General features: G+C 34.0%; 1 protein-coding gene across 7 annotated transcripts in view; it reads right to left on the minus strand.

The window, feature by feature from the left end:
- Positions 1–25,934, minus strand: part of B3GNTL1 (UDP-GlcNAc:betaGal beta-1,3-N-acetylglucosaminyltransferase like 1) — a 133,070-nt gene that overhangs the window by 49,583 nt on the left and 57,553 nt on the right. For 6 of the 7 annotated variants that reach the window (XR_012481623.1, XM_074265019.1, XM_074265023.1 and 3 more), the window contains exons 5-7: positions 20,736–20,801; positions 12,171–12,266; positions 4,680–4,775 (exon numbers count right to left, since the gene is read on the minus strand). Coding sequence is in view for 6 of the 7 variants with exons in the window: in XM_074265019.1 (XP_074121120.1) it covers positions 4,680–4,775; positions 12,171–12,266; positions 20,736–20,801 (258 nt within the window). In the remaining variant the exon portion in view is untranslated. Of the gene's footprint in view, positions 1–4,679; positions 4,776–12,170; positions 12,267–20,735; positions 20,857–25,934 lie in introns of all 7 variants that reach the window. The other variant, XM_074265024.1, reaches the window with a different exon arrangement.

The raw sequence follows: 25,934 nt of genomic DNA on the forward strand, positions 1-25,934 counted from the left end.
ATAAATTGTTTTGAAATCTGCATATATTCATAACATATATATATATATAGGTGGTATAGGTGGTATCTATAAAGGAGAAGGCACTGTTAACTAGAAAGACTCCACCACCCTTTCGGAGATGATGATAAAAGAATAACAAATAGGCATGCTATATATATACTGACTACACGTGTCTACTATGGAGACAAAATCAGAACACAAACACAGAAGAAACTAGCAAAAGCAAAAGTCTTCAGTTAAAACCTCAAAAAGGGATATAAACTGGACTCTTGGAAGATTCAAAAAATATCTTGAAAGAAAGAAGAAATACATATTTAATATATACTTTAACATATTTAACATGTAATGACTACTACATGTAATTTGGGGAGGGGGTGGAGGGAAGGAGGGGAAAAGAAAATGAAGGAAAATAGAAGTTTTTACAAGGGTCAATGTTGAAAAACTACCCATGCATATGTTTTATCAATAAAAAGCTATAATAAAAATAAATAAATAGATAAATATGTTCGGTAAAATGGAAAAAAGAAAACAAGTCCTTAAAAATAGAATTAGGAATTTTATTCTTTAAATTCTTTTTAAAAGTACAATTAGACAAATGGGAAAGGAGATAAAAAAGCTAACTAGACAAAATAATTCCCTAAAAATTAGAATTGGATAAATGAAGGTGAATAATTTAATAAGACATCAAGATGTTTCTATCTTTCAATAAATCATCAAGGAAAACTGTCCTGATATTCTAGAACTAGAGGGTAAAATAGTCACTGATCACCTCCTGAAAGAAACCCCAAAATGAAAATCCCAAGGAATATTGAAATTACTGGCTGCAAGCAGTCAGAAACAATTCCAAGATCAAGGACCCACAATCAGGATTACCTACCACATTACCTACACATTACCTACCACATTAAAGGATTGGAGGTCCTGAAATATCATATTCTTGAAGGCAAAGGAGCTTGGACTACAACCAAGAATCAACTACCCAGCAAAATTAAGCATTATCTTTCAGGGGAAAAGTTGGACATTCATTAAAACAGGGGGATTTTCAATGATTTCTGAACAGAACAGAAAATTTGATCTCCAAATACAAGACTCAAGAAAAGCATAAAAAGATCAATGATAGGAAAAAAAATATGGTTTTCAAAGGTTAAAATATTTATATTCCTATCTGGGAAAATGATATGTGTAACTTATATTTGTGAGGGCAAGCAAAGGGGGCATACTTAAAGTATAAGCTGACTTTAATGCAAGGATATAAAAAAGAAATTAGTACTGTACTAGGAGAAGAGGAAAGGGGAGATAAAATGGGGTAAATCATATCACATGAAGAGGCATAACATTTAAGGGAAAAAGGGAGGAGGACAAGCATTGTTTGAGCCTTAGTCTCATCAGATTTGGCTCAAAGAAGGAATAATATACATACTTAGTTTGCCATAGAAATGTGATTCACTCTATAGAAAAGTAAGAGTGGAAAGGAAAGGAAAGCAGAAAGGGAGAGCAGAAGTAGAAGAGAAAAGAGAAAAAGGATGGGGAGCTTAAAAAAAAAAGGAAGAGTAGATTGAGGAAGATAGTTGACAAACTGTCCAACAACAGGGCAAAACACTGTGGAGGAGGGAAAGGGTGAAAGAAGAGAGAAAAATATAAAAAAATTTGCACCACAAAAACAGGAGAAAAATCAAGAAGACTAGGGCAGAACAGGGATCCTCCAGATACAATGTGAGAAGATCATTGTGAAGTGCAAAAAACTAGCTAGCTATGAACCCTAGGGCTCAGCATATTCCTCTGAAGGAATCACAGAAACTTTCATCTCCTGGACAATTTGTGGGATCAGGTCTGAGTAGACTAAGACTGAGGGAATCTCGGCTAATTCCCCAGCTGTTCTGAGGAGATTCAGTTGTGCCTGGGGAAGAGGCACAACTGAAGAACGTAGAAGGAGGGATGTTGCTGGCTGCCAACACTGGCAGGGGAAGCTCTTAGTTGGGATTCCTAGTCAGAAGGGAGAGCTGAAGTAAAGCCAGAGATACCCTTCCCCCACCCATCCTAGGATTAGAGTAGTTTATACTAATAACTCTTATTTAAAAAATGGACAGACAAAAAAAGAAACTTAGTATGGGAATAAGGAACACTGAGGTTCATCTTCAGAGGAGGACACTGAAATAAAAAAAAAAGCAAAAAGTCGTTATTGAAATGGCTCCCTGCTCAGAGAGAATTTATAGAAGAATTCAAAAAAGAACTTAAAAATCAAATGGAGAGACACTGATGAAAAACTTAAAAAAAAGATGTTTATCTAAGAAAAACAAGTAAAAAAAAGTAAAAAAAGTAAAAAAGCAGAATCTCCTAAAAAGTGATTTATATATTTATTGATGTACATGATATTTCAAGATAAGCTTCTTCAGAGAAGAAACATTTCTATTTTTCTTTGTATCTCTAGAACTTAGCACAAGACCTAACACATAGGTGCTTAATAAATACTTGTTGATTGATTGACTGATTAGACTAAAAAAAAAAATTAGTGGGAGAGACTATAGGATCTTTATTGAAAGAAATCAAAGAGATTAAGATTAAGAAAGAGATGTCCTCATCAGAGTAGCACAGTAAACAAGTAAGAAAAGTGCTTCAATAAGAAGCACAGGGGAAGGTTACAACAGGAGCCCAACCCATTGTATAAAATAGTTGAAAGCATATCAAAGCATATAGAAAGAATTTATTAATTCATGAAGATCAATATATTTATAAACTCTAAGTAGCCTATTTATTTTAATTGACCTGTAAATAATTTTTGTTCATTCTTTAAGCTTTATGAACTAGTTACCTCAAAGAGTTGGTGAAAACATGCAAGAAGGCTTCAGGAAATTTACATTGTCACCACTCTACTGAAAGTCTGCTAGTGAATCTGCAGATGTTTTTGTGCTATATTGTCTTCTGATGAAGGATAGAAGATCTAAGATCTAAGAACTTCTGAAATCACAGCCAAAATTTTACCAGTAAGCACGTTCTCTCAGACCCTTCATTTTACACACACACATGTCATGTAATAGGCATGAACATACAGAACTGTTCCACTTGCTCAGCTGACTTAAAAGGACTCAGCATTTAAAAGGACTTGATATATGTATACAATTCTAGAAGCTTATATAAGTCCTCAGAACTTCTCCTTGCAGGTCCCAGCAGCAGGGAACAAGATGTCCTTGTCGTTTTAAAAGGACAGAACGTTTCTGGTCCTCTCTTTCTTTCTGAGTCTAGAATATGTGACAAGTAGTTGTTTTTTTGTCATGGGTTTCCTATGAGGAGTGGGGAAAGAGAGTCTCTCATGCGAGACACAAAGTGCCCAAGCTTGGCTAGGCAAGTTGTACCTGAAACTTGAAGCCTCTGGTTACCGCATCCATTTTGTGATTCCTAATTGCATAGGACTATGTATGGTGATTCTGAAATTTACAGGTCCAATTCTGAAACCAATTTTGTGAGTTCAAGAAGTTAGGGATCTTGAGTTTCTGATCAGATTAACAGCAAGGACAATTTTACTATTGCAGTTATATTACTATTTATTATTACAGGCAAAGGAGCTTAGTCCCAGGTCTATATTATTTTAAAAAAAATTGTCTGAAGGGAATTTCTTAGACAATTCAAGACAATGCAATTCAAAATGTCTATTTGATAGTCCTGGACAGTTTTAGTATTTATCTTGAAGAAAAACATAAACAGTTATATTATTACTGTGTCCCATCAATATTTCTATTATTCTTTTGTGTATATGAAATAAATAGCTATCCTATACTCTCACTTCATACTCTCACTTTAGGGAAAACTGGTGGAATACCCGGGAGAGCTGTTTGAGCCACCTGACAGTGACTGCTGGGGATCCAAACCAGAATGGAGCTCCTCTTGTGAGAGGAGAGACTGAGAGGCAGTTTCTGTTATCTGACTGCTCTCCTCTTCCCTCTGCCTCCAATTTATCTCATTCCTAGTCCGCAACAAAGGTTGCCTTGCAACTCCTTCAGATGTTATGATCCACAGCTGTGGAGGTTCTCGGAGAATTGATCTGAACAATTGAACAGAGAAGACTGATAAGGATTTTAGACTTAATTTAGGATTAAGCCTAAAACTGGTTACCATAGCCAAAGAGCAAAGGAGACTCTTAATGGAGAGGGAAAGAGCACAGTACAGCACCTTTTGGATCCAGTTAATAGTTTATAGGCACTACAATTGTCATTAAATCTCAGACCTCAAATCTTCAGAATGCCTCACTTTGAAAAAAATCTTTCAATTTTCAATTTCCTTCATCTTCTCAGTGTATTAATTTCTCTATGTATAAAATGAAGGGCCTGGACTAGATGACAGGAGGCTTCTTCCAGCACTAAATTTGTGATCCTATGAAAATGATTTGCCTAGGATTACAGAATTTATAAACAGTTAACCCTTGTAACAAGGTCTTTCAAATCCAAGTATCAGACTCTTTCCACATTATGACTATATATGTATATATATTATGACTATATATGTCTATTATGACACAGCTTAAATATTGTCAATTTTTAAAAAATTGTCAAAAAAGTAGCAGGAGAAATGAAATAACATATATGATCAAATGGAAACTAGGCTGAGGATTATTTTCATTGTGGTACAAAACTTTTTTTTTTTTAAACCAAAAATGCAATGATGCATTTCTTCTTTTAGGGACTTACCTTGCCACTCTCATCAAATTTTCCAACTTGGGAAAACCATTTTTGGGAGCAAAACCAGGTAGGCATGATCACTGTTGGTCCATAAGAAGTAAACACCTATGAAACATGGTTAACATTAAAGAAATTAATGAAGAAATCTAATTAATAATCTCCATATGAAGAATGAGTCAGCCAACAAGCATTTGTTTTGTGCCTACTATGTGCTAGGCATTGGGAAATGAAGACAAAAATGAAATCCTACTTGCTCTTAAGAAGCAATTCAAATATTCAAATAGGCAGTATCATTAGAATCCATTTCTAACATAAGACCACTTGAAAAAAAAAAGTGAATTTCAATAGATATTTAGGAATATTAGAACTAGAAAGGATTTTAGAATTATTTCACTGCCTTTTATTTTACCCACATGAACTCTGCTTCTTCCTTTTTAAGATGACCTAGTCTGAGTTTGAAGATTTCTTCTTGTTCATGGTATTCAGCTAATGTTAACATTTCATTTTCAGCGCCATTAGTCTTGCTTTTGCATTGTTTCTGTTCATTGTTGGCTGGAGGGGTCTGTCCCATGGCAGGAAGTTTTAGTTTTGCTAACATTTTTCTTTGTCTCTCTCTCTCTCTTCCCTCTGTGAGTTTATCCTTTCCTGTTGCTTGATAAGATTTTGAAAAACATAACCATCTGTCCACTGTTCAGTGAGGCTCCATGAGGCTCCATGTCGGACAGTAGTGAAGTGACCTAGTCTCAAACTAGGATGCTTTTATCCCTGCATGCCATCTTCTCTTGCTTTGTAAAGAACTTTGTAAATTTGATAATGAAAAAATTGAGATCCAAAAAGATAGTCATTTGCCCAGAGTCACAGAGAAAGTTAGTGGCAGCACTAAAATTAAAAACACAGCCCTTTTCAAATTTTAGGAATCATATAAGAATAGAGACTAGATTATACTAAAAGTATAGAGATTTCCTATATAAGGAAACTTTATTAAATAAATAATTTTATTTATAGTTTTAGCTGCTTTGATTTGCTCAGGGTCACATAGTATATATATATATCTTCTCGCCAACTGTCATTACTAGATTCCATTTTTCCTTTTAAAATTAATTAAATACTTTCTGAGATCTCAAAACTTAGCACTGTACCAGAAATACAATCACCTACTCAATGCTATTGAAATTTGATCTTTGTTTTGCTATCACCTATCACTTCATACCATAATAATACCATTATGAAAATTCTAACAAAATATGAGAAAAAATATGTAATATTCATAATGAATAGAGAAGCAGCTTTTTAGTCAAGAAGATCTTGGTTTAAGTACAAACTGCAAGTCATTTAGCCTTTCAGTGTCCCAGGCAATTGATGATAAGATGATGAACTGCAAAATTATCTGCCATAAAAAAGGAGGCAAGCAAAAGCTTTTACAATGAAGAGAAGAAGAGGAGTGAGCAAACATCACTCTCATCAGAATCAGCTCAAAAAGAAAATAGCATACATACTCAAAGAGGGTATAGAAATCTGTCTTATCTTACAGGAAAATAGGAGAAGAAGGGGGGGGAGGATGATTAAAGAGAGGGAATATTGGGGGAGGGAGTGCACTAAGATAAACTATAAGATAAACTCCTTATCTTCTACTGGTTTGTATTCCTCAATGCTGAGTTTATACTTTAAAAAAATTTATTAAGCATAGTGCCAGGCACTATGCTAAAGACATTACAAAATTAAGTGTGCAAAAGGATACAAAACACTAAGTTTCACCAAATGGGTGAAATCTTAGAAGACCTTCTCCATCTGATCCAAAGGAATTGGGGAGGCCATCAAGGAAAAGTATCCAGAAAGAAGAGGAACCCAGAGAGAGATTTGCTGTGTGTCACCAATTATGGGAAGGGACATAGATAAAAAGTCACAGAGACAGAAAAGATAGAAGGATCCCAAAAAACAAGGACAAAAAAGAACTGGAGAAATTTTAAATGGCTTTCACAGGGTTTGCTGCTCTTGGGCCAATATTGGTTGCAGAGAACAGAATACCAAAATTCTTCAAAGAACTAGATATGACTCTCTGAATCATATCAACACATACTTAATAATAATTCAGGATTTCTTGAAAAGGTGGGAAGAGGGAGTATGTCTATAAAAGGTTTGAAAATATGGTTTGACCAATTAATAACTTATTAACTCTTATCAACTTCCTTATCAACTTATCAACTTTATCAACTTCCTGCTGATGACTTATTTCATTCATGTGTCTACACACATCCACAACTCCACAACACTCCACAACAATTAATTCAAAGTAACTTCCTTTATCCCAAATTCCTTCTGCATATACTTTTTATCTAATTAATCTAATGTATGAGAATACATCATAGCATATGTAGGATGGAGACATTAGAGATCGAGACCAACCTCCTTATATTTTACAATTAAGGAAATTGAGGTCCAGAAAAGCAGAGTGTCTTGTCAGTCATCTAGCCCAGGTTTTCTAACTCAATTCAATTCTCTAAAAAAATGGTTGTCTCCCTAATTACATCCCTAATTATCGAATGATAAGAATTATGGGACTTCACTTTCTTAAGATCTGATACAGAGAATACATACACAACACAAGGTGTTCAAGAAATACTTCTTGGATTCAAATTTTAAAAAGCTGTTCTTTTAATTATAAAAGGAATGAAACAATATCTTTTGCATTTCTCTGATTAATAATAACTTGGAGCATCTTTTCATATGGCTAGAAATAGTTTCAATTTCTTCATCTGAGAATTGTCTGTCCATATCCTTTGACCATTTATCAACTGGAGAATGGCTTGATTTCTTATAAATTAGAATCAATTCTCATTTTGGAAATGAGGCCTTTAACTGTAAAACTGTTTTCCCAGTTTATTGTTTCCCTTCTAATTTATTATTATTAATTTTGTTTGTATAAAAACTATTCAATTTGATATAGTCAAAGTTTAAAGAGTATGTTTAAAGAGTTATATTTAAAGAGAAGGCATAACACTGGAAAGGTAAGAAGTGACTAGGTTATGAAGGGCCTTGAATGACAAAGAAATCATTTTGTCCTGGTGGCAATAGGAAGAGTAGGGAAGTGGGATTTTCAGATCTGCATTTGAGGAAAATCACTTTAATGACTGAATGGAGAATGGATTAGAATAGAGAGAGACTTGAGGCAAGCAGACCCACCAGCAGGTCATTGCAATAATCCAGGCAGGAGGTGCCAAGGACCTGATTTAAAGAGATGGCAGTATGGGGAGTAGGAGAGCGAATGTTCATGAAACATTGATTTTGTCAACATTTTATTGACAAAGGCCTTGTCAATGGTTTAGATATGAGCACAGCTGGCATTCAAGTCATCAGGAACTAGAAGATACTTTGTGGATAAAAATTTCAGAATGGATTTCCTGGACACCATTTTCATTTTCAGGTCATTGTGTCGGAGGCTCTACCATAAATGGTTTATAAACAACAGGAGTAACAATAAGGAATCAAAGACAAACTGGAACAACTTACCAAAAAGACATATTATCCCAAGTCCAAGTGTTTAAATGAAAAATACAAAATCATGGTCATATTGGCTTCATTGGGTAGAATAGACATTATGTAGAGAATACTGGTAACAAATCATTTGCTAGACCAGTTTCCCTGAGGAGTTGGCCCCAAGATCTATCATCAAGTACAAGAGCTTCCAGCAAGTATAGAAAGCATGATATTTGTCTTAATAACATGGCTTAATAAATGTTTTTCATATTCTAACTGGAGCTGGCCTTTACCTACAATAGAAAGTAGTAAGGTCTCTCCAAGGATTTTGACAAAGCACTTGTCTCTTTGAGCCTTAGTTTCCTCATCTCCAAACGAGAAGAGTATTTCCTTCCAATGCTATGATCCATTGTCATGAGCCTATTATTTGCTACTTGCAAGACTGGATTAGTTTTGATTGCAAAACTTACACCAGCTTCACTTTTACATGCTGAGCTGGCCTTCATTTACCAGTTTTGGTAAATAATATATATAATATATGAATATACTATTCATATAGTATATTATATAGTATATATATAGTATATTATATTATTATATTGTATTATATAGTATATTATATAGTAGTATATTATTTATACTACTTGGATGTGATATTTGCTGAATTCTCTTGCAACAAGAGCTGTTCTTTCAGATCTATTGGATTTTGTGTTGTGCACATTCCATATACTGATAATGAGCAGGGTCACATTTGCAAAAGTTTGCGTATTTTTTTGTGTGTTTTAACCACAGGGTGAGATTCCCACCTCCCATGATATGCATACTAGGATTGGGTGAAGCAGATAATTTTTAGGGCCTTTCTCACAATAGGAGGTGAGTGGTGAAGTTCTTAAAAGGTTGCTCAGATACCCAGGGAGATGCCAAATCCCTTGTTTCCAAATGCCCATATGACTCTATGGCCTGGGCCACCTGTGTGCAAGGTTGTCTATAGCCCCTAGTGCTTGCTACTTTTGTCACTTTGCTTCTGAGGTGGGTTAAAAAAAAAAAGGTAAAATGTGATGTATTTTTGATTAAAAAATTGGATTTAAGTATGGCAGAACTGGGCAAAGTTGGGAGCCCCACTTTCTCTTTCAGAGTTTCAGAGTCCAGTCAAAACAGACAAAGTCAAATTGTGATCAGAAGAGGCCATAAAAAGACATTCTCAAAGTCTCTCTGAAGAACTTAGAAAATGATTGTGAGACATAGGAAACGTTTGCAAAGGCTTTCCCCACATCAAAGAAGGCTCTGTGCTCTAAATAAAGCAGAATTGCAGAAGTTCAAAAAGATGAACAAATTTAGAAACATCATGATGAAAACATCATCATGTTCATATGAACTAATTGTGCCTGGCCTGTGGTAGAGCATTCCGAGCTTATAATCAGCCATAATCAGCATTATATTGGTTCTCTTTGAGAACAAAGGATTTTGTTTTCTCTTTGAGAACCAACCAGTTCCATTGAAACTCCCAGGAATACATTTCTTTTTATTAGCATTCAGTTCCTAGTTTGCTCTGGAATCCACTAAGCAATTCTGTTGCTTAATAAATCATATTAAATTAATTAATAAATCATATTAATTTTCATCGTTTTAACAGCTTATTTTAAAAAAAAAATTTAAACCTAGCAATGAAAAGCTGAGAATGTATAGTGAAATGTTTAATTCAAAGGTGATTTTTTTTTTGACCCCCAGTGAAGTAAAAAACTTGCTTTTAATGACAGTTTGTCCTGAGTTTATACCATGTGTCAGACATTTATCACCATTAAACTGAGACATCATTGCATTCTGCTGCTATGTAGAGGTTACCAGCATGACCAAAGGGGATCTGTCAACAACTCCTCTGATTTCACCTCACTATTCTGTAGCCAGAAGCAAAAGAAATCGCCTCTCATCCCAATCTGCATCCTACTGTGAGGAGTAGAGAGTGGTAAAAGAAAGCAAGCAGCTTGTGTTGTGTGGAGTGGCAATGCCCATAATCCTCTGTGATCAGCCCTATTAAGTGTTTATATTATCTGTTCTACATTATCAATTTCTCTGCAAATATTACCTCCCCTAGCCTTTTCTATTCTGTATTTCTTATTTCCTTTTTCCTAGCTATTTCTACAGTCTCACTAGTCAGGACATTTCTTTCTCTGAGATTTTACTAGATCTTCTTGTAGTGCTATAATTTTCTTGAGACTTTATCCTTTGGGTATCTCTCAAAGATACTTCTTCATGTGTACCTTTGTTTTTCCCCTTGGTTTAAGTGTCTAGTTTGAGGAATGTCTAGTTTGAGGAATCTGAGTTTGTGTCAAACCCTGAAAATAAGAGATGTAGGCAAGATCTGCCTAGTTTTGGTGTGTACTCAGATAAAATATATCACAATAGCTCTCTCTGACTGGGCTCTGGATCCATGGGCCTTGAAGAAGGACTGGGGTGGGCTTTCAGGCAAAGATATTCAAAGCCTCCAGGGGCCACTGGCTTCTGTCCTTTATGTTCAGTCCTCAATCTACTCTGGCTTGTCTGTTCCAGAATTCCAGAATCCATAATTGCTCTGTGGATTCCTAGGTTGGATAAAGGAGTCAAAAGATGATTCTTTTTACTCTTACCAGAGTGGTAAACTTCTAATTTCAGATGGAAGGATTTCTTACCTGGTCTCACCAGAAGCTTTTTACCTATAAAATCACAGATCAGATCCAACCATAACAAAAATAAATACCATAGTTATTATAAAACAAAGTAAAATCTAAATAAGGATACTTTTTTGGCATTTCTATATCATATCAATGTTTATGTATAGGTGTATACCTGAATAATATAAATTAAACTGTAAAATTTCAGTCATATAAAATGTGAAGGACATGAAGCTCCCCACTTCTGGACACAGTATACATTTAACAATGGCTAATAAAAATCTTCACTTCCTGTTTTGATTCTTTTTGCACTGGACATCCCCTATGCCTAGATCACTCTGGTTCATTTCTGCCTCACAAAATCCCTCACTTATTGAAAAAACCCAGCTCAAACAACACCTTCTCTATGTGATGACTTTTCTGATCCCCCATATGACATTGACCTCCCTGTACTTAACTAATTACTATTTATTCTGTACATATTTGTTCTTTTTATAGTAATATGTCTACATGGTGTCTCCATCATTAGGTTATTAGCTATTTAGAGGGTACATATGCTGTATTTGTATTCCTTATGTCTAACACAGTTATATACTATATATATGCTAGTATACTAGTATATACTAGATATTAAATATAAAATATACATAAAATACTATAATAAATATAAAATATATATAAAATACTAAATAAATATAAAATATAGATATAAAATACTATAATAAATATAAAATAGATATAAAATACTAGCATATACTAGATATTAAAACATACTTATTCCATTAGCTTTAACTTGTCACCAATGACATCTGGTCATGTCTGAATACACAAAAACAAGTCTTTTCTTTTATAGTCTCCTCAACTTGCCCTCTCACCATCATAATACTCTGTATCTGTCTCTTGCCATTTTTATATTAAAACAATAAAGAAGTTACTACAACTGAAGATACACTTAAAGTAATAAACCATGAGAATTTCACCACCTTCTTCTGTAGACCCTTAAATTTCCTTTTTTTTTTAATTAATAGTTTTTATTTACCAAATAAAAATTAAAATTATGGGTAATTTTACAACATTGACTACTGCCAAATCTTTTGTTCTAATTTTACCCCTCCTCCCCCTCCCCAGATGGCAGATTGACCAATACATGTTAAATATGTTAAAGTATAAATTTCAAAGTGATTTTCAAAGCACTTCCACCAGAGAGTGCCGCCTTTGCAACACTCCTTCTATCCTTCAATCCTTTAAAGTATCTTAAGAATTAGGCTATGTGTAGAACATCACCTTAAGTAAAGCATTTTAAGGCATGAGTTTCTAGGATATTGCATCTAATATCATGGGCTGCCAGAACAGATAACTAAAATAAAATGCTAAATACCTGTGTGATAAGTTGCTTAGATGTTAGATTATTGATCCAACGAGTATAGCGTTCAGTTGAATTTGGGGGTTCTCTCTTCACTTGGCACCCTATGATCTATAAAAATATAAATGAAATTGAACAAAAGAAAGTATATAGTTGGTGTATAGTAAATCATATACAGATAACGAATGTTTTAAATTAAAATAAATATAAATATTCTTGGGCTTTCCAAAGTTTTATAATATTTCTCTGTTTGATAAAATCAGCAATTTCTGAATTTAGTGGTTCACTAATAGCAATTATTTATGTATTATTTTTGCCACCAAGCTTTCAAAGTGCTATGATTTTAAGTCTTTTTAAAAGACTGCAGTAGAAGGGAACTAATTTTTACCAGATCCTCAAATCAACCCCACCAAGATCCTAATATACTATAGCTAGAAGATCAAATGACACAATACATATAGAATGTTTTGCAAAACTTAAAGCACTATTCTTATTATCAAATATGACAATTTATGTTTTCACATACGAAATGAGGGAAAAAGCATTTAAAGTTTATCCCAATATCCCAATATTTAAAGTTTATCCCAATATTTTCAAATTAACAAGCTTTACTCACCTCCAAGTACTGCTAATATAAAAAAAAAAAAACTTTATGAAAGCAAGGCTGTAGCCGCCTTCTGCTGTCTGGGGCAAGACAGTGGGACCTGGGTTAGCCTATAATCTGCATGGAGGGGGGCTCAGCCTGAGGCAGGGGAACTTTCCACAGCAGCGACTGTGCTTCCCAGGGCAGAGACATTTCTGGTCTGTATGATGGAGCTATTTGCTGATCAGTTGCCCCACGGGGGGCTCCAGGGGTTGTGACGCCTGTAGCCTGTTCAGCCTCTAGCCTTAGGGCAGTTGCTAGGCCACACAGGGGGTGGGGTGGGGGGACGGGGGGGGGGGTGTTCCTTCACTGGGCACTCCCAGCAGTACAGCCGACTTAACCACCTCTGAATCACTTCCACTGGGGGGAGGGGGGAATTCTCTCCAGAGCATCCTCGTACCTTTGCAGCCCAAGACAGCTCCATCCAAACTATCCCTGTTCTGCAGAGAACCCTGAAGGCAGACCCCATAGGTTTTTAAAAATGAGTAAAAAAATGAAGAGAATGATTGACAGCTTCTATACAGAAAAAGAGTGGGTTTCCAACCCCAAGGAGACTAATAGCAGTCTCCAGATAATGTTACCTGGCCCCCATCACATAACTCTCTTCTAGAAGAGTTTATTAAAGACCTGAAAAGAGAGTTAGAAGAAAAATGGACAAGGAAAGAGAAGCTATGCTAGAGAGTAACAACGCCCTGAAATTTTAATTGGAAAAGATCAAGAATTCCCAGGAATTCCCAGGGAAACAAAATTTGTGAATTGGAAAAAGTTTTAAAATCACAGGAAAGTAGGATCTGTGAATTGGAAAAGAAATTCCCAAGAAAAGAATTTTGGGAATTTTGGGAAAAGAATTTTTGGGAAAAAGAATTCTTTGGGAAAAGAATTCCCAAGAAAGTAGGATTGGTGAATTGGGAAAAAAAAACTCACTAAAAAAAAAAATTAGTGAAATGAAAAAAATTCCACAGAGCAAAATAATTCATTTAAAAAATTCAATTGGACATATACAAAAAGAAATTAAAAAAGCAAATGAAGAAAATAACTCATTAAAAATCAGGACTGAACAAATAGAAATGAATGATTCATTGAGAAAGAATCTGTCAAGCAAAACCAAAAAAAAAAAAAAGAAAAACTGTAGAATAATGTCAACTGGGAAAATCAATAGACCTGGAAAATAGATCTAGGAGAGATAATCTGAGGATTATTGGACTTCCTGAAAATGATGATGAAAAAAAGAGCCTAGATTCTATTTTATAGGAAATCATCAAAGAGAATTATTCAGAGGTAATAGAACCAGAAGGTAAAATAGGCATTGAAAGAATTCATCGAACACCTTCTGAAAAAGCCCCTAAAAAAAACTCCATGGAATATTGTGGCCAAGCTGCAGAACTATCAGACTGAGGAAAAAATATTGTAAGCAGCCACATTAAAGGATCACAGAATGTGGAATCTGATACTCCGAAAGGCAAAAGAACTTGGAATGCAGCCAAGAATAGCTGGTTTAAACAGCTAAGTTTTTTAAGCATTTTGTTCCATGGACGAAGATGGACATTTAATGAAACAGATGAATTCCATTTGTTTCTAAGAAAAAAACCAGATCTAAACAAAAAATCTGATCTCCAACCACAAAACTCAAGAGAAGCAGAAAAAGATAAAAGGAACTCTTGAGAAATGTATATCTGTTGTGGATATACATCAAGTATAATAAAGATAAAAATAAGGGAAAACTTAAAAAAAAGAGGGAAACTATATCCCAGGAAGAGGAAAAGAAAATTTATCATATCTGAGGGAATTTAGAGAGGGGGAGGAACATTGTGTGAATCTTACTCTCATCAGAGTTGGCTCAAAGAGTAAATAATTGACACATTTGTTTTTCAGAGAATTCTCTCTCACCTCATCAAAAGGGGAGACAGGAAAAGGGAAAGGGAAAAGAGTAATAAGGGAAGAGTACAAGAAAGGGGAAGGGATTTAAAATGAGGGGGGAGGGATACTAAAAAGGGAGGGCCCATAAGTTTAATACTGGGGAAGGGGTTCAGGGGGGACAAAGCATAATCTGGGGATAATATGATGGCAGGAAATACAGAATTAGTAATTTTAACTGTAAATGTGAATGGGATGAATTCTCCCAATAAGTGGAGGTGGATAGCAGACTGGATCAAAAGTCAGAACCCTGTTGCTTGCAGGAAACACATTTAAAGCAGGGAGATACTTACAGAGTAAAGGTTGGAGCAGAATCTATTATGCTTCAAATGAAGTAAAAAAAAAGCAGGGGTAGCCATCCTTATCTCAGATCAAGCAAAAGCAAAAATTGATCTAATTAAAAGAGATAAGGAAGGAAACTATATCTTGCTAAAGGGTAGCATAGACAATGAAGCCATATCAATACTACACATATATGCATCAAGTGGTATATATAGCATCTAACTTCCTAAAGGAGAAGTTAAGAGAGTTGCAAGACAAAATAGACAGCAAAACTGTAATAGTGGGAGATCTCAACCTTGCACTCTCAGAATTAGATAAATCAAACCAAATAAGAAAGAAATTAAAGAGGTAAATAGAATATTAGAAAAATTAGATATGATAGATCACTGGTGATAGAAAGGAGTATACTTTCTTCTCAGCAGTTCATGGAACCTATACAAAAATTGACCATATATTAGGACATAAAGATCTCAAAATTAAATGCAGGAAGGCAGAAATAGAAACTTCTCAGGTCACAAAAACTACAGAAGTTAGGGGTAAATAGACCAAAAAGTAATTGGAAATTAAATAATCTCATCTTAAAGAATGATTGGGTGAGGCAAATTATAGAAACAATAATTTCACCCAAGATAATGACAATGATGAGACATCATACCAAAATTTGTGGGATGCAGCTAAAGCGGTAATAAGGGGAAATTTTATATCTTTAGAGGCTTACTTGAATAAAATAGAGAAAGAGAAGATCAATGAATTGGGTCTGCAACTTAAAAAGCTAGAAAAAGACCAAATTAAAAACCCCCAACCTAACCTAAACTTGAAATTCTAAAATTAAAAGGAGAAATTAATAATATTGAAAGTAAAAAAAAAAACTCTTGAATTAATAAATAAAAAAACTCTTGAATTAATAAATAAAACTTGGTTTTATTTATTTATTGGTTTTATGAAAAAACCAATAAAATAGATAAACCTTTGGTAAATCTGATCAGAAAAAGGAAAGAGGAAAATCAAATTGTTAATCTTAAAAATGAACCAATGAAGAGGAAATTAGAGCAATAAGAAGAAGAAATACTTTGCCCAACTTTATGCCAATAAATTTGATAACTTACGTGAAATGGATGACTACCTCCAAAAACAAAGGCTTCCCAGATTAACAGGGGAGGAAGTAAATTGCTTAAATAGTCCCATTTCAGAAAAAGAAATAGAACAAGCTATTAATCCCCAGGACCAGATGGATTTTAACGTGAATTCTACCAAACATTTAAAGAATAATTAGCCCCAATGTTTTATTTACTATTTGAAAAAATAGGGAATGAAGGAGTCCTACCAAACTCCTTTTATGACACAGACATGATACTGATAACCAGATAGGGTGAAAACTGAGAAAGAAAACTATAGACCAATCTCCTTGATGAATATTGATGCTAAAATCTTAAAGACTACAGAAAATCATCCCCAGGATGATCCCACTATGATCAAGTAGGATTTATACCAGGAATGCAGGGCTGGTTTAATATTAGGAAAATTATTAGCATAATTGACCATATTAATAATCAAATTAACAAAAACCATATGATCATCTCAATAGAGGCAGAAAAAGCATTTGATAAAATCTAACATCCATTCCTACTAAAAACACTTGAGAGTATAGGAATAAATGGACTATTCCTTAAAATAGTCAGGAGTATATATTTAAAACCATCAGTAATCATCATATGTTATGGGGATAAACTGGAACCTTTCCAGAAGTGAAACGAGGTTGCCCACTATTCAATATTTTATTAGAAATGCTAGCCTCGGCAATAAGAGTTGAGAAAGATTAAAGGAATTAGAGTAGATAAGGAGGAAATCAAACTATCATTCTTTGCAGATGATATGATGGTATACTTAGAGAACCTCAGAGATTCTAATAAAAAGTTATTAGAAATAATTCGCAACTTTAGCAAAGTTGCTGGATACAATCCACATCAATTCTCAGCATTTTTATACATCAATCAAGAGATACAAAAAGAAATTCTATTCAAAACAACTGTTTAGAGTATGAAATATTTGGGAATCCATGTACCAAAGAAAAGTCAGGAATTATATGAGCAAAATTACAAAACAAAAATAAAGTCAGATTTAAATAATTGTAAAGACATTAAGTGCCCTTGGATAGGCCCAACAAATATAATAAAGACGACAGTACTCCCTAAACGAATCTATTTATTTAGTGCTATACCAATCAGACTTCCAAGAAACTATTTTAATGACCTAGAAAAAATAACAACAAAATTCATATGGAAGAACATATGAATTGAGAATATGGTCGAGAATTTCAAGGGAATTAATGAAAAAAAAAAAGGTGACCTAGCTGTACCTGATCTAAAACTATATTATAAAGAAGCAATCACCAAAACCATTTGGTATATGCTAAGAAATAGACTAGGTTGATCAGTGGAAAAGGTTAGGTTCACAGGACAAAATAGTGTTCAACTATAGCAATTCAGTGTTTGGCAAACCCAAAGATCCCAACTTTTGGGATAAGAATTCATTATTTGACAAAAACTGGGGGCAGCTAGGTGGTGCAGTGGATAGAGCACCAACCCTGAAGTCAGGAGGACCTGAGTTCAAATTTGACCTCAGACACTTAAGACTTCCTAGCTGTATGACCCTGGGCAAGTCACTTAATCCCAAGTGTCTCAACAAAAAAATCTGGAATGGCAGAAATTAGATATAGACCAACACTTAATACCATATACCAAGATAAGCTCAAAATGGGTCCATGATTTAGGCATAAAGAATGAGATCATAAATAAATTAGAGGAACATAAGATAGTTTACTTCTCAGACTTGTGGAGGAGGAAGGAATTTGTGACCAAAGGAGAACTAAAGATCATTATTGATCACAAAAGAGAAAATTTTGATTATATCAAATTAAAAAGCTTTTGTACAGACAAAACTAATGCAAACAAGATTAGAAGGGAAGTAATAAACTGGGAAAATATTTTTATAGTTAAAGATTCTGATAAAGGTCTCATTTCCAAAATACATAGAGAACTGACTCTGACTCTCTAAATATAAGAGAACTTCCTCCTTCTAAGATGATCAAAGAGATCATTATTGATCACAAAATAAAAAATTTTGATTATATTAAGTTAAAAAGATTTTGTACAAACAGACAAGATTAGCAAGGAAGCAATAAACTGGGAACACATTTTTACAGTCAAAGGTTCTGATAAAGGCCTCATTTCCAAAATATAGAGAGAATTGACTCTAATTTTCAAGAAATCAAGCCATTCTCCAATTGATAACGGTCAAAGGATATGAACAGACAATTTTCAGATAATGAAATTGAAACTATTTCCACTCATATGAAAGTGTTCCAAATCACTACTGATCAGAGAAATGCAAATTGAGACAACTCTGAGACCAAATCTGACACACCTGTCAGATTGGCTAAGATGACAGGAAAAAATAATGATGAATGGTAGAGGGGTTGTGGGAAAACTGGGACACTGATGCATTGTTGGTGGAGTTGTAAGTGAATTGAATCCAACCATTCTGGAGAGCAATTTGCAACTATACCCAAAAAGTTATCAAACAGTGCTTTGGGCTTATATCCCAAAGAAATACTAAAGAAGGGAAAGGGACCTGTATGTGCCAAAATGTTTGTGGCAGCTCTTTTTGTAGTGGCTAGAAACTGGAAAATGAGTGGATGCCTATCAATTGGATAAATTGTGGTATATGAATGTTATGGAATATTATTGATCTGTAAGAAATGACCAGCAGGAGGAATATAAAGAGGCTTGGAGAGATGAACTGACGCTGAATGAAATGAGCAGAACCAGGAGATCATTATACACTTCAACAACAATACATGTGTTCTGATGGGAACAATGAGGATGTGTTCTGATGGAATTGGATATCTTCAACATAGAGAAGATGTAATTCAGTTCCAGTTCCTAATGGAACTGATGGACAGAATGATGGACAGAATCAGCTACATCCAGAGAAGGAACACTGGGAATTGAGTGTAAACTGTGCGTACTATTGTCTTTCTACCCAGGTTACTTTTACCTTCTGAATCCAATTCTTACTGTACAACAAGAAATTCGATTTTACACACATATATTGTATCTAGGATATACTATAACACATTAACATGTATGGGATTGCCTGTCATCTAGGGGAGGAAGGATAAAATTCAGAAAAGAAGTGAGTACAAGGGATAACGTAAAAAAAATTACCCATGCATATGTACTGTCCAAAAAAATTATAATTATAAAATTAATTTAAAAATTTTTTTTAAATTTTAAAAAATCACTTGAAAAAAAAAGAGAAAAACAAATCTAGGAGACTCACAAGTTGGCAACTCCCTCTACGCATGTTAGATTAGCAATTGTTCTTTAAATAGTTTTAGGAGTTATCAGAGTCAAACAGATTGTGTCAGTGATGGGACGTGAATCTACATATTTAAGCCAACTCTCTAGCTCTCTATATCATTTTGCTTCACAGCCTGGATATCCCACCTTTATTAGAGATTCTTGATACAAAGATCATTTCACAAATATCTACCTGATCTCCAACTCTATTCCAGCCTACCCAGCTCATTCCCACTCTAGTCTCTAAGTCTTCTCTTTGCTGTTGTTTGCTTTGTTGTTGTCCTCATTCATTTGCAATCTGGAGTCAGGACAATTAAGAATCACAATTCCTAAAAGGAGGCCTGTGTCCTCTCTAAAATCAGGGGAGTCTTGGAGATACCCTCCAATTTTTTCTGGAATTAATTACCCTAGGATTTGAGGACAGGATTCTCTTAAGATTCTGAACTCCCCCACTGAAGCTGAGTCATACATGTATAGTAATTTTCCCCTCTTCTGCTAATGGAACAATAAATGAATCAATAGAATTACTGCTTTAAGAAAAGGAATGTCAACTGATTTATTGATGAATTCAACACATTTGTGAAAGGAAACCTTTCTACCCTAATAACCACATAGGTTGTCTTTCTTTTAGAATATAAAACCCTTATATCTTAAAAAATCTTAATTTTTGTATTTATATACAATTTCCCAGAATTTGGAACATTTGGGACATAATAGGCTCATTATAAGTGCTTATTCATTCACTCATCCATTCATCCATCTTATCTTTTGTAATCTCTTCTGTCTCTGGCTAAAACTTAAATCTTCTAAGTGTAGATAATTTCTTGTATTAAATAGAGACTACAGAGAGTGAAGAAATGGTTATGGAACAGAAAGTGAAATGGTCTCAACTCTGCAAAAATTCTTCTACCTGATCAAGTTTATTTCTAGAAGACAGTATCACATAAGTTCTTTAGATCAAATCATTTGATATGATTTTTTTTAAAGAGGACAATCTCATTGTGATAACAATCTTTAAGACAGAAGAAATTATTCTTTAATGTTAAAATTTAACCTAGGTGATAGAACAATCATACAAAGTATAATTACAACTACATGCAATCTACTGACAGACTGTTGTATAACATATTTTCTTAGTTTCTTCATCTCTTTTATACCAATTTAAACCAGCAATTGTTGTACAGCAATTCAGATTCATAAGTTTATTTGGGGGATTAAAGTAAAGCCAATCTAAATATGTACTTACATTCAATGAAGAAAAATGCTTTAAAGAAATTTTTTGCTGATTTATTAACAATTACTGCAAAAAATAAACAATTTTAAAAATTTTAGTAATTACTTTATTAAAAGTTAGCCATGATATGGAAAAAGGATACTTACACTATTTGGATGTTGAATGGCAGCTTTGTATTGCAATCTCACCCTTTGAGGCATCATCACATCATCCTAAAATAAACATCATACTATTAAAAAGATCAACATATTATATTTATGCACACATCTTTATTTGTCTATCAATTCATGAAGCTCTCAGACTTGTAGAGCTAGTACTGCAAAAAATAAACTTAATTCAAAAAATCTTAGTAATCACTATTAAAAGTTAGTCATGACATGAAAAAAGGATACACAGTTCAGATGTTGAATGGCAACTTATTATGGCATTGTTTTTTGTTCTATGAAACTTTCATCAACAACAACAAAAACTGTGTTATGAACTCCTGGGGTAATTTAAAATGCTCCTGAAAACATCTTTGCCCCCCAAAACTCTGACATGAAATTCATTATTTTTCACAATTATAATAAAATAATATAAATAATATAAAATAAATTCACAATTATAATAAAAAATAAAATTTTATTCCATTATGTTTATAAACATAAGGTCATAAAACTGATAAAGTAATTATGAATATTTTATATGGAACATTCTGTAAAAATTTTCAAAAGAAGTCTAATACATGTACTTGGCCACATGCTGGGCTCAAATGTTGAACCCTTGTAGCAGACTGACAACAATTTGATGACAGATTGAGGAAATGCAAGAACACACTAAACTTAAATCACAAATGGTCAAAATATTATGTAATCCACCATACAAACACTAAATTTGTTGCACACATAATCATGAGGGTTTCAAACTGCTGTAGAAACAAACTTATAACACTCCAAATATTCTCTCTCTCTCTCCCCCCTCTCTCCCTGCCTCTGATATTGTCTTCTTCTCCCCATCTGATATTTATTAGACTTCATTTTGTAAGCTGGGGTCGATTTTGTAACTCTAACTGAAACTTGTTAATTGATTTGCTGGATATCCCTGCTATTTTCTCCTCCCTATACTACATCTCAGCCTTCCCCAATGCTATATCCTGATAGACTATCCTTAATCTCTTTCTTAGCATAAAGATGGCCAGGGTAAGAACACAGATATCTGTGCTTGCCCTGTACTGGGTAACAGGCTCATTACTTGGGACTCTAAAAAGGGGTAAATGAAGATCTCTATAAAAAGGAAAAAAAAATCCTCTTCAGTATCCAGTACCCTAGTCAGCAGAGCAACCACTCTTATTTCTTATACAGTGTGATTGTCTCCTACTTTTTATTTTAATGTATTGTTTTTCCCCATTAAATTATGAGTTCCTCATCTGTACCCAGAGGGGGAGTGTGGATTACAACATAGTATTTTCACTCTTTTTGATGCCGTTTACTTGCACTTTGTCTTTCTCATTCCCCTCCCCCATTTCTGATTGGATTTTTCTTGTGCAGCATGATAAATATGGAAATATATATAGAAGAATTGAACGTTTAACATATATTGGATTATTTGCCATCTAGGGAAGAAGTGGGGGAAGGGAGGAAAAAAACTTGGAACAAAGTTTGGCAAAGGTGAATGATGAAAATGTGTTTTGAAAATAAAAAGCTTTATATATATGTGTATATATATGTGTGTATATACATACACACACACACACATATAAGGATTATGAGCACCTTGAGAAGCAGAGATTGTATTTTGCCTCTCTTTGGATTCTAGCACTTAACATAATGTAACACATAGTAGGCACTTAATCTGACTAACATCAGACTCTGGTGGAGACAACTTCAAAGCCTCCAGAATAACAATGCTTCCAGCCTTCTTTGCTCCTGGGGAGATGAAGCCTGGCAAGTCCTCCTGCAGTGGTACAGCTGAAAACAAACTTCTAATCACCAAAGTCCTTGGTGTTGTCAAATTATTCAACATCAGAAAATGATATGATTTTTATCAGCAGAAATAACATTAAAGAAGAGGCATCTATTGAGCAGTTTGGTGGCACAGAAGAAAGAGCATCCGGCCTGGAGTCAGGAAAACCCTTCTGCTCTCAGACACTTATCAACTGTGTGACACTGAGCAAGTCCCTTAACTTGTCTGCTTCAGTTTCCCAAAACCTAAAATGGAGATAATAATAGCACCTGCTTTACAGGACTATCACTATTTACAGGAGAATCAAATAAAATAGTATTTGTATTTGTAAATACATAAAGGAACTCATATTGAGAACATTCATAGTCAAATATCTAAAAACTGTATAATTAATTCTTAGCTTGTGTGATGACCAACTATGATAGATTTGGTTCTTCTCACTGGTTCAGTGATCCAAAGAAATCCCAATAAAGTTTGGAATACCATCCATATCCAGAGAAAAAACTATTGGAGACTGACTATAAATCAAAACACTTTTTTCTTCCTTGTTTTTTTTCCTCATGATTTTCCCTTTTTGTTCTGATTTTTCTTTCTCAACATGATTCTTATGAAAATATGTAAAAAAAATTAATGTATAGGTATAATAAAAATGTTGTTTTACATGTAATTGAGGAAAATAAAAATGAAAAATAAATGAAAAAAAATAATTAATTTTAACACCTTCTATTCCCTTGTCCATCACTTTCAATATCACATAAATTGTCTCAGTAACCACACCTGCCAGTTTTTGTTTGTTTGTTTGTTTGTTTGTTTTTGCTGTTGTTGTTCAGGATCTTTGGTCTTGAGTATTCATCAAGGACAGTTAACTTTATTATCTCCTTACTTATCTCAGGGATCAACTCTCAATTAGTCTTGTTTGTAGTAATTCCCAGTGTAAAAGTCATTCTCCTTTGCAAATAAGATATACAAGATAAAAGTCAGCAACCCTATCTTTTTCTGTTCTCAATTATTCTACCTATTCCAAGAAAAGGTCCCACTCTTTTCTTTGGTCCTCCTTTTTCACTTGATATAGCATTTTTTTTTCCCCTTGAGGGAATTGGAGTTAAGTGATTTGCCCAGGGTCACACAGTTAGGAAGTATTCACTGTACCATCTAGCTGCCCCCACTTCATATAGCTTTTAAAAATCTCCTTTTGGTTGTCATCTTTGGAATTCCTCACCAGCTTGAGTCCACTGAGTTTTAGCAATCCTGATTACTACCATACCCTTATATAAAATTTTCTATTCCACAGCATTGCTGCACATTATCTATACATTTCTTTTTTTTTTTTTAATTTTAGCTTTTTATTTACAAGACATATGCATGAGTAATTTTTCAGCATTGACCTTTCAAAACCTTCTGTTCCAACTTTTCCCCTCCTTCCCACCCTCTCCTCGGTGGCAGGTAGACTAATATATGTTAAATATGTTAAAGTATGTGTTAAATACAATATATGTATACATATTTATACAGTTATCTTGCTGCACAAGAAAAATCAGATTTAGAAATAAGGTAAAAATAATCTGAGAAGGAAAACAAAAATGCAATTGGACAATAACAGAAGGACTAGAAATGCTATGTTGTGGTCCACACTCATTTCCCATAGTTCTTTTGTTGGGTGTAATTGGTTCTCTTCATTACTGAACAATTGGAACTGATCTGGTTCATCTCATTTTTGAAGAGACCCACAACCATCAGAATTGATCATCATATAGTATTGCTATTGAAGTGTATAATAATCTCCTGGTTCTTCTCATTTCACAAACATCAGTTCACGTAAGTCTCTCTAGGCCTTTCTAAAATTATCCTGTTGGTCATTTCTTGCAGAACAATAATATTCCATAACATTCATATGCCACCATTTATTCAGCCATTCTACAATTGATGGGCATACATTCAATTTCCAGTTTCTAGTTACTACTGCCACAAACATTTTTGCACATACAGGTCCCTTTCCCTTCTTTAAGATCTCTTTGGGATATAAGCACAGTAGTAACACTGCTGGATCAAAGGGTATGCACAATTTGACAACTTTTTGAGCATAGTTCCAAACTGCTCTTCAGAATGGCTGGATGCATTCACAATTCCACCAACAATGTATCAGTGTCCCAGTTTTCCCACATCCCCTCCAATATTCATCATTATCTTTTTCTGTCATCCTAGCCAATCTGAGAGGTGTGGTGGTTATCTCAGAGTTGTCTTAATCTGCATTTCTCTGATCAATAATGATTTGGATCATCTTTTCATAGGGCTAGAAACAGTTTCAACTTCATCTGAAAATTGTCAGTTCATATCCTTTGACTATTTATCAACTGAAGAATGGTTTGATTTCTTGAAAATTAGAGTCAATTCTCTATATATTTTGGAAATGAGGCCTTTATCAGAACCTTTGACTGTAAAAATGTTTTCCCAGTTTATTGCTTCCTTGATAATCTTGTCTGTTTGTGCAAAATCTTTTTAACTTGATATAATCAAAATTTTTTATTTTGTTGTCAATAATGATCTCTAGTTCTTCTTTGGTCTCAAATTCCTTCCTCCACAGGTCTGAGAGGTAAACTATCCTATGTTCTTCTAATTTATTTATAATCTCGTTCTTTATGCCTAGATCATAAACCCATTTTGACCTTATCTTGGTGTACAGTGTTAAGTGTGGATCAATGCCTAGTTTTGGCCATACTAATTTCCAATTTTCCCAGCAGTTTTTGTCAAACAGTGAATTCTTATCCCAAAAGTCTTTGGGTTTGTCAAACACTAGATTATTATAGTTATTGACCATTTTGTCCTGTGAACCTAACCTATTCCAATGATCAACTAGTCTTATTTCTTAACCAGTACTAAATGGTTTTGGTGACTGCTGCTTTATACTATAGTTTTAGATCAGGTACAGGTAGGCCACCTGATTTTTTTTTTTTCATTAGTTCCCTTGAAAGTCTTGACCTTTTGTTCTTCCAGATGAATTTTGTTATTTTTTTCTAGATCATTAAAATAGTGTTTTAGAAGTCTGGTTGGTACAGCACTAAATGAATAGATTAGTTTAGGTAGTATTGTCATCTTTATTATATTTGTTCAATCTATCCAAGAGCATTTGATATTTTTCCAATTGTTTAGATCTGACTTTATTTGTGTGGAAAATGTTTTATAGTTTTGCTCATATAGTTCCTGACTTTTCCTTGGCAGATAGATTCCCAAATATTTTATACTATTGGCAGTTATTTTAAATGGAATTTCTCTTTGTATCTCTAACTGATGAATTTAGTGATTAATAAGAATGCTGATGATTTATTGTTAGGATTCTTACAAGGTGCTAAGTCACTGGAATTGATAGAGATAATAATTATCTAATTTAGCATGGTACTTAACAGTTC

Source organism: Sminthopsis crassicaudata, chromosome 4 (genome assembly GCF_048593235.1).
Source record: "Sminthopsis crassicaudata isolate SCR6 chromosome 4, ASM4859323v1, whole genome shotgun sequence".
NCBI lineage: Eukaryota > Metazoa > Chordata > Mammalia > Dasyuromorphia > Dasyuridae > Sminthopsis > Sminthopsis crassicaudata.